Genomic DNA, 10,545 nt, shown 5'->3' on the forward strand with positions numbered 1-10,545 from the left:
GAACTCCATCCCATCTAATGTGGAAAAATGTGGGATTGTTGGATTAATTGCCACACACCCACAAAGCTGGGATCGATTTATTGGACTGATTTTCAATGAGTGAATCACAAGATAGGTTCCGTTATACAACATTTTTTGCTCGGCCTAATGAGTACTTTGTCTTCCCCTTTATCACTCTATGTACAGATACTGACTGTATCTCTCTTTACGATCTTCTGTCCGTTGCTCTCTCTTTATTGAAAAGTCTCATTCTGATTGGAACTGCGGGGAACAGTACAATTAAGGAAATGAACTGTATGTCTGTTGGCCACTAGAGGTCATAGCGGAGGTGCCGCAGCCAGCAAAAAAAAAAAAAAAAAAACCTTTGATGAAACAACTCATGATAGTCCTTTGTAAAAGCACGAGTGAATAAAGAAAAGGCAATACAGCAATTTGAGATGACAAAAAGATGTCTCTAAAGTTTGGCAGTCATAGCACGTTTTCAAGACTTTGTGACCTGACCTGAGAAAATGGCGCAGCGTTGCGCAATTGTGCAAAGTGTGTTATGGGAAAAGGCTGCAACTGAGCCAAAACGCGCACCAGAACAATCGGGAAATGATTGTGAGAGGTAACATTGTAGAAAAAGAAACAACAATATCTCTTGTTTCAAGTTTAATTAATGTCCTTGAAGAGGATACACATGGACGACACTGCCACTTCCTTTTCTCACTGGTTGTTGGATGAAAACATATTTTACAGTCTATCCCACATAGAGGGGTCGTTATTGTTTTAAAAATCCCTCGTTACTTTTTACTAGATCAAGTCTTAGGACATCCTATTGTTTCATAATTGTTTTGGGTGGAGACTCATCCTGACTTGAGGACTGTGAGACACAAAACTAGAGACCAGCTGTGGCTAAAAACAACTTGACTCTTACTACCAAAAGAATTTGGAGGCTGCACTGCTGGCTAGAAAGACAGTGGAATGACCATCAAGGTGCCCTTGAGCAAGGCATCGAAACCCTCCAGTTGCTATAGCGCTACTCATACATATTCGCAGCCCGACTCTGACATTTACTGAATGTGTGTTTGGATGACAAAAATGTTGCAATCATTTCAAATCAGTTCAGGTTTAGGGACTTGTGCTTATTATCTTAATTCAATTGAGCTAAAATAAAGAAAACCAAACTTTTAAAAGTATTCTTCTATTACTCATCCGAAATGCAACTAAATTCTCTTCAACTCAAACAAAAGTGTAACGTGGAAACTTGGCAGGCTGCAGTACATAAATATTGAGAATGCATTTTTATTCCTATGGAATTCAAAATGGGTCTGAAGGGGATCAATATTCCTCTTTTAATGATTTCCATCATTTAATTAATATTCAATGGGGCAAGAGTAAATGATTAACAGAGTTTGTTTTACGTTATATATTACTAACGTAAAATTATTATTGTATCACATAATATATAATTTACAAAGATTATTAAACCCAATAATGTAAAAAAAAATATATAGGGTACAATTATTTTCTATTTGTATTTAAAGCCAGTCCGTGTAAAACAACAACAATTTGGTAACAAACATTTTTTCAATGACTTTCTCTGCTGACTTGTGAAGAAAAAACAGCCTTATTTTCATTCTGTGGCGGTTTCCGAATTATTATTCCTAAAGCAGGTCGCCCCTCACCATTTTAAATCTCCTTTATTATAATATAGAAGTGCATCATATTGCAAAGAGTCACATCTCGAAGGATTTATCAACTTTGGATGAGGGAGCAAGTAGGGTCAATTACAAAATCACACTTGAGTTTTGATGGGTGTACACTTCCACAGAATCAAGTGCAACATTGTGAGAGAATTATCTATTTGCATTATTATACACAATACCAGAGAAGTCTGCAACAACTGCAAATAAGCCCCCCGATGTCATTTTATTCTACAAGTTGACAGCCAAGATGGAGGTCACAGAGGTCAGGGCGAAGAAAAAGGTGCAAACTTGTAAATCCCGTCAATCTGTTTTCAAATTACGGCGGCGGCGGCGGCTGCGTGCGAGGTGTTGTTTCCGTGTATTATGGTAATGCGATAGCTGAGGCAGGCCTCGGTGGGTCTGCGGCTCCTGCTCGTTCGCAGGTACGGCGGCAGTCGCGTTTGGCATTCTGCTCCAGTTCTCCCACTGAAATGAGTTCTCCCTCTAAACTTACAGAGGATGCAGCGCCCACACAGCTGTTCTCCCCTGAGCTGGCGTACATAAAACATAAAAGGTAAGCCTATATGAAAAATGCACAGAGCGCTGTAATATAATGTGCTTGATGCCCCCCGACTGCTGTCGGGCAGGAGGGAGATAAAGAGAGAGGCCTGCCCTGGATAGATTCCTTTTTTTTTTTTGTGCAGAATTCGTTTGACTGCGGGCTTGGATGGCTGCCTGTGCAAACATTTACTCATCGTGCTCAATCCGTGGATCACATTACAAAGATTGATTGTTCACTTGCCTCTCACCCTCTCACTGTTTCATCGGCCAATATGAAATTAAATGGGATTCTTCAAAGTGGGGGGAGTCGACTCGTTATGCATGGAATGATGCGACTTTGTCTCTGAAGCGGATGTGAACAAGCAGATCGTGCGTGGAGAAAATGCTTCCATTGTTCTTTGCGCGTTCGAGATGAAGCGAAACCTTGAATACAAGGCAGCCAAAACAAATCCAAATGATTGTCACGGTTGAAAGAGTGGCACATTGCTGGGCGTCCTCATGTAAATTGGACGAGCGCCCGCCTGAACCGGCAAGGCAATTAGTTTGTGACACGCAGGTGTCTCGCTACCTGCTCATAAAAGCTAAATTAGACACTTATTTTTTTTTTTTCACCAAAACAGATCAGTGGGTTTTACTGCACCGCACAGTGCTGCTAAACCATGGCTCATCATTTCAGCTGTGGCAATTGGCAGATATTTCCTCACTTGTTTTTAGGGGACCCCTGGGTACAAGTCTTACTAAAAAAAAAAAACAATAAAAAAAACAAACATTGGAATAGGAGCAAGAAACTACAACCCATCACATAACAAACTGATACTTCAGGTAGTTTCTGCTCAGGCCAGCAGAACCAGCGTTATCACTGTTAACTTGAAAAAGTAACTTACTAACTTTAAAAACTAACTTAGTTCCTTTACTGATTACTTTCTTTAAAAAAATAACCAAGTTACTTTGCTGATTACTATCTATAAAAAGTAACAGTTACTTTGCTGATTACTATCCATAAAAAGTAAGTTACTTTGCTGATTACTTAAAAAAAAGTAACATAGTTACTTTGCTGATTACTTGCTGTAAAAAGTAGGTTAGTTAATATACTTGATTTTGTTGTTGTTGCTTTAAGCAAGTAATCAGTAAAGTAACTAGGCTAGATTAAACGTTACTTTAATAGTTACATTCAGCAGATACCAGCCACTAGTGATGGGAAAATGAAGCTTCATGAAACACTTGGAATATTTTTATACTCCTCTAGATGGCGTTCTTGGTTTGAAGATGCAGTGGAAATGTAATCAATTTCCATTGCACTAGCCTTTAACTTTAAACCAACAACACCATCTAGAGTGGTTCATGATGCTTCATTTTCCCATCACCACCGACCATCCTGCTCATTGTGCGTAACATAAAAATGACACCCAATTTAATTGAAAGTGTGTTTTAACAGAGGCGTTTAAAAGCAAAGCTATATTTTTATAAAATAAATAAAATAATAAAGCTGGCAAACTTTTTGGCTTATTCTAATTATCTAATTATAAAAAAAGTTTTCAGGGTTCCGCTTAACATAAATTTGCTAATTGTTTTAACTCATTAAAATCCCAAAACATATAAATACGTTTTTTAATACTTTGTCCTGTACTCCCCAAAATGTATTTATACATTAAAAAAAAAATATATATATATTTTTATGCTAAAGCATACAGAAGGCTTTGATACAGCTTCTGATATCAAGAGGTGTCTTAAAGCAACAGTAGAAAAAAACGGCCAGCAGGTGGCAACAGGGTATAAGAGATCAGCCAGGGCCGTGTTGCAGCAAGCTCTTTTTCCCAGTGTTTTTCGGAAACAAATACAAATCGACTTTTTTTTTTCTCTGATGAAAGAAGCGACTCTAATCTTTCTTTTGGTCGGTTTGATGTTTTTATAGCAAAAACAACAGAATATTCTGTGGACCTTGCAAAATCCGTCAAAATCCGGGAGTGAAGGGGGTTGCTTCAGTGAAAATGGCTGGGAATGAATGTTAGAGAAAAAATCAAATCAAATGAATTAATTCATTTAAAAATGACTTAATGTATTCATTTATCTAATTAATTTAAAAATATTGTATTTTATTTTATTTATGAAAGTCATTCTAGACTTCACTTAAGTGCTTATTGTGGTGTGTACTCCAAAATCTGCTCATTTTAGGATAATGTTGCAACAGACACTAAATAATCCTTAAATTCCATGTGATCTGCAATTGTTCCAAGCAAGTGCACTCGTCAAAGAAAATCAAACCTACACCATATCATTTTGTGCAACAAGTGGAAATGTGCTATATGTGCTTTAATCAATAAAAAGCAGGTTTAAAAAAAAAAGAGACAACTGCCCGGCTGGAAGTAAAGAGCCAAGACTGGCTATTTTGACCTTGAAGACTCGGGGTCAACACAAAAGATGCCGGGCTTTCTTCTTGGCAAGAAGCTTCCGGGGAAAAAAAACAAACCCAAACTGCTGCCGGTGAGGCCGAGAGCAAGAAAATCGTAGCCCCTCCCTCGCCTTGCGCTGCCGCATCACATCCTCCATCCATTCCATTTCCCTTTCTGTGTCTTCCTCCCATCATCATTTTCCTCACCCTCGCCCCCTCACATCGTTAGCATTTAGATAGTTGAGAGCAGAGGAGCTTGGGTAATAGGCTTTTCCCTCCCCGCCGTCCCTCCTTGCTCAAATCAGCTGAAGTAAAAGGGATTAAATCAAAAGAACAACAATGATGATGAGAGCGAGTGCGAATGAAAGAAAAGCAGCGATGGTGGTGGTGGGGGGAAAGGGGGGGGGGTGCCGGTGCATAACGCTTGATCGGGCTGTGAGCTCATTAACCCGGGCCTTGACTGAATTGATGTTAGAGGTGATTGGAGATTATCACATTTAGGAGATACTTCTTCTCAACCGCCCCCCCCCCCCCCCCCTCTCCTCCTTGCCTAGACGCTCCCTTTTCCCCCTCCGTGGTTTTTCTTTCTCTCAATTTCATCCAGGTCAGCTGTCTCCCCCACCCCCCCCCCCCCCCCGCTTGGATCCCTCGGGTGCAAGGAGAGGGGGATCCGGGCGGATAGCATCAACGCCAGCTCCTGTGTTCGCTTGATCTCCTAATTCTGCTTCATTTAAACTTCATCAACTCTTCCACTGGACCGGAAGCGGAGAAGAATGAGAACAGCTTGGCTGGAAACAGCTTTTTTTTTCTCCCCTGCTCCTCTTTTGTTGTGTGTGATCTGATATGATACCCGAAAGCAGCTGGAGTTACGGGCCCCGTCCGTCGCACGCACGTACGCGCACACACTTGCAGCCGAAGTTTGGAGTCCGCGGTTTTATGAAAGCAAGGAAGATTGCTGTTTTGGAAAAGTTGCTTGAGAGTAACTTTCTTGAAAGTGTTCAAGGAACGTACACAAGCAAACAGTCTGTTTTGATTAACTCTGGTTTAGGGTGTTAATTAAACATTATTTCTATTACTGAACTGCACTTGATCGTAATGAGAGAGGTTTCATGATAAGCACATCTGCAAATTACATCCTCAACAATAAAAAGTGGCATTGATTGCGAACTACATCAGCTTCAAGAAGGATAAAGTTTGACAGTGGGTGATAGAAACATTATTTTGATAGTTCCTTTTGGTTTTCGTCTGTTTATTTTTCTGATTACTTTTCAATTCTGTTATTGTTTTCAAAAATCGTCTGGTTAAAGGACTTTCATTTTTATAATTTATTTAACTTCAATAATTTACAACTTGTAGTAACGCAAATATGCTGGCTTGACGTCAAATAACTTCAGTGTATGTGAATGAAGGATGTTTTCCATTAGACTTTGACTGACTCGGGATCAGATAATATTTAGCATTTGATGCAAAATCTGTGATCAGCTGTAATGTCGAATTTGCCCAATTGATCAATGACGTCACCGATCTAAGAGATTAGGTGTTAAATTTAATGTGGACTGGGGCCAGAATTGAATTGAAAAAGTCAGAATTCTCAGAATTAAGTCAGAATTTTCAATTTAAAATGAAAATTCTGAGATTAAAGTTAGAATCCTGCCAACTTTTTTTCTCTTCACTGACCCTAATCCTCTTCCGTATTTATTAGTGTTTTTTATTTTTATTAATTAATTAATTTTTTGAAAGATTTTTTTGGGCTTCTTTTTTTCCCATGCGTCTCAATTGGAGTCAATTTTATGTGGCGTTATGGGCCAGTCCAGTCCCTATTCCGTGTGAATGGCAGCGGTCGACTATAAATATATACGTTTTTCAAATAAATATATTGGTCCATCTTCTGATCGAATTGGTGATCTGTTTTTTTCACTCGTTGCTCGCTGAAAAATCCTGATTTTATATCCCTATGCAGGTATGGTATACATACAGTATGTGTGTATTTTTAAATCTTAAATGATTTTAAAAAAAGTAGCCTTTTTATATTTACTTACTATATTTATTGATTTTATACAATATGAGTAATTACGTAAATAGTAAGTTCGATTTTATAACACACACACTTGGTGTTAAATTGAATGCGGAAATCAAACATATCATATTTAACGCGAAAAGTTCCATGTTTTAATGTTTACGTTTCATGTTAAAAGTTAATAAAAGTTATGTTACAACATGAAACACGCTGACACTGGCTTCCACATTCAACAATGTATTACTTGATACAATTTCATTTATCATGTTATTACGTGAGGTTGTAGTTTTTTTTTTCTGTGGCAGCAATATGCTTAGCTAAATTTCTGTTATTATTTACGTTTTTTTTTAAATTTTGTGATTAAGACTGGAATAAAAATGGAATTAAATTGAAAATGTCACATCTCAGTGAACAAATTTGACTAAATGTTAGAAACTCATTTAGATGACAGTTTTCAAAAATGTGCCTTTTAGAAAAAAAAAAAATAGCAACAAAGTATCAATTACATCCACTGTTTGCACATCCACAAGGACAGACACGCACACACACACTACACGTAAAAAATCACTAATCCCGTATGCCTTGGACACCACGCATATATTTCCCTCCTCCCTTCCCTTCGAAATTTAGCATGCCCCCTCGGCTGAGGCAGAAAATGAGATTACTGTATTTAAATGACTATGGTAATAGAGAGCATGCTGCCGGGCCCCCGTCGGATAAAGGATTTCTCCTGCGCTCATTGTTAGCAGTTTTGCAAAGTACTATCGTCCTGCTCCTGCCCACAATGGGGATGTCATTTAAAAGACATTTCTCTTTCTTTTCCTCCCCCCCCCCCCCCCCTTAGTTCCTCGTCAGGCCCATGTACCAGTCCCCAGGAGGCCCCAGACGCCGAGTGTGTGTGCGTGTCAACCTCGCGGAGTCACCAGTTCAGACACAAGGAGAATATTCTTCATTCAAAGCCGCTGCAGAATGATTGGACACGGTCAGTCTGTTTTGGAAGCCATAATCTAATCTATGATTTTAATGAAGTGTACTCTCCAAGGATGAACACCATGTGTCCATTGGAGAATGCGGAGGCAGGTGGCCAGGAGGGGGAGTGTTTTTGCCTGCCAGAATCCATCCATCCATCCATCCATCCATCCATGGTAAAGCACACCACTGTAAAATACACCTCTGCTCTGCAGGTTCGAAGTTAGCAAAAGAACACCTGGATAATTCAGCAGCGCTATTGACAAACCTTTCTGTGGACAAAACAAACCAAAGTCGAGCTGTTTGGAATGTTATGTTTTGAGGAAAAAAAAAAAAGGCAGAACACACCATCATCAAAAAGTCACCCAAATGTGAAGTTGGTATCAAGGTTTGGGGCTGCTTTGCTACCTCCGGGTCTGGACGTATGAATTGCCAAGTCTATCAAGACATTTTGTATGAGAATTTTGGAGCTCAACCAGAGTTCTGTCCGCAGAGATGTTGTGACCTAATTTCATGTAAGTGAGTCACATCAAATAACCCAAGAAGTTGGTTGAAATGAAATAATTGACCAAAAGTCAGCTAAAATTAACACATTTGCAAATTGAAACTAATCTTGCTCCTGTGACATGCAGGTTGATTCTGCAATGTTCCGTAACTCTGGAGAGTAATTTAAATTCATTGAAGCCTTAAAAAAAATTACTCAATTACTCAATTAATTAACTCAATGTGGGGAAAAACTTGTAGGAATCACTGGCGGGAAGATGAATAAACATGGACTATAAATCTTTCTGATTTACTTGCTCGATGCTTGTTAGTAGAGCTGTCGAAGTTAATCGATTCATCTGCAACAATTTTAATAATCGAATAATTGTTTGGAGCCATTTTCTAATTCAAAATTGACGATGATGATGCTGAAATCTGAGGATTAGGAAATCCTCAGATTTCAGCATCATCCACTGATTTCTGTAGTCCTTCGTGAAAGAAGACTGATTATTTTCTGTGTTTAATCAAAATAAAACATTTACAAACGTCTGTTTTTACTTCAACATCAATCCCCTTTTTTTAAAATCACTATACGAATACGAAGTATGAAATAAACACCAATCATTGGTTAATAAACGGCAATCGGGGAAAAAAATGCTTTTGTAATACACTTTAACGCAAAACTAAAATGAATCGATAAAAATAATCGATAGATTAATCAATTCTAAAAATATTTGATAGTGACTGGGCTACTTGTTGGAGCATTATAAAGTAATTTGCACATTTTGCAGAGCCAAATTCAAGTTAATTAATTAGTATTAATTTCAATATTTTACTCAAGTAAAACCTGTTATAAGCTTTGAAGAAAAAAAGTAGAAGCAAAAGTGAAAAATTAGAAAAATTGGAATTATCACGATTAATCACAATTAACTCATTCGCTGCCATTGACGGCTATAGACGTCAAAAATTCATTTGAACTATTTCTATTAAACATTTTTTTCCCATTTTTGATAACAAAAGTATGAAAACCTAGAATTGTTTTTGTACATTTAGAATAGATGTAAAATTTGTGATTAATTGTGAGTTAACTACTGAAGTCATGCGATTAATTACGATTACAAATTTTAATCACCTGATGCCCCTAATTAAGAAAACAATTAATAAACTTTGTTTGTTTTTTTAAGAAAAGATTCTTAAAAATTTGGGGTTTCAGGCGACTACAATTTTTAATCGTAATTAATCGCATGACTTCACTAGTTAACTCACGATTAATCCCAATTTTTATATCTGTTTTAACACAATAAAAAAAATATCTAGATTTCCAAACTCTTGTTAACAAAAGTGGGAAAAAACTAGTAAAAATAGTTAAAATGAAATTTTTATGTCTTTAGCCGTCAATGGCAGTGAATGAGTTAATTACAGAAAATTGTGACTTATTTTTTTGATTAATTAGTTTAGAAAAATATGGTTTGACTGCACTAGTTGACACATATCAGGTCCGTATCATAACCATGATTCACCACACTAAGTACAACAGGCTAAATAAATAGGATATATATATATATATATATATATATATATATATATATATATATATATATATATATATATATATATATATATATAAGGCTATATAAATAATCGTCGACATTGAGAATCTTTGAGAGCTTCACCATGGACGGAATACAGTCAAGAAAGGAAACCGTAAGACTTCGCAGAGAGAGCTGTTTCAAGAGATTTTTTTTTTAAAGTGAAAAATGCACCTGAGGATGACGGGATGCCAACTGTGAGCTCTGATGATGCCGTTCCTTCCATCTACATCACAGCATACTTCATCATCGCTGTGTTTTTCCTACCCGGTCCCCACCCATCCGAACACAGCGCCGCCACAGTCCCACTTTTGCTTCTGGAGCCCCCTGCCGCAAGCCTGATCTATTGCTTTTCAGCAGCGCACGGAGCTATAAATCACGGGAATGGGGACCATCGATGATTAGGTTACGGGTGCGGGGAGCGAGGGAGGAAAGAAAAGAGGGGACATAATGGAGGAGGGGTGAAGGTGGGCCCGGCAACCTGGTGCACGGCAGACAGGTTACTGATGGTGTTTGTTTCTCTCAGGCATGTACCTGCACGGGGGCCACATTCTCCTGGGTGTTACATAAAGGAGCTATGGCTCTGCTGGGGTCCGACTAGGATGCATAAAGCGAGAAGAAATTACTCAGCTACGGAGATATACAGTACTGTATATATGAATGCGGCATTGCTTATTCTGGACTATAATATCGGTGCTACCCCCGAGAGGGAGAAGAGGAGGGAGGAGCGGAGGGGAGCCCATGGGAGGGGAGAAAATATTGATTCATGTTGTGACATATTGTACTGCAATTAAAACTTCATTTGTTTAAAATGTGGACTTTAGCCTCATTTAAGCTTAGGCGGAAGTTTTTTGTTTTTTTGGGAGAAAT

General features: G+C 38.2%; 1 protein-coding gene across 1 annotated transcript; it reads left to right on the forward strand.

The window, feature by feature from the left end:
* Window positions 1-486: 486 nt before the first annotated feature.
* LOC144063870 (uncharacterized) lies at window positions 487-10,298 on the forward strand. The gene is made up of 5 exons (XM_077585811.1): window positions 487-607; window positions 2,184-2,241; window positions 7,479-7,616; window positions 7,677-7,779; window positions 10,202-10,298. Exons 1-5 carry the CDS (start codon window positions 595-597, stop codon window positions 10,274-10,276), a joined length of 387 nt encoding a protein of 128 aa, XP_077441937.1. The 5' UTR covers window positions 487-594; the 3' UTR covers window positions 10,277-10,298.
* Window positions 10,299-10,545: the final 247 nt, after the last annotated feature.

The sequence above is a fragment of the Vanacampus margaritifer genome, chromosome 14 (genome assembly GCF_051991255.1).
Source record: "Vanacampus margaritifer isolate UIUO_Vmar chromosome 14, RoL_Vmar_1.0, whole genome shotgun sequence".
Lineage (NCBI taxonomy): Eukaryota > Metazoa > Chordata > Actinopteri > Syngnathiformes > Syngnathidae > Vanacampus > Vanacampus margaritifer.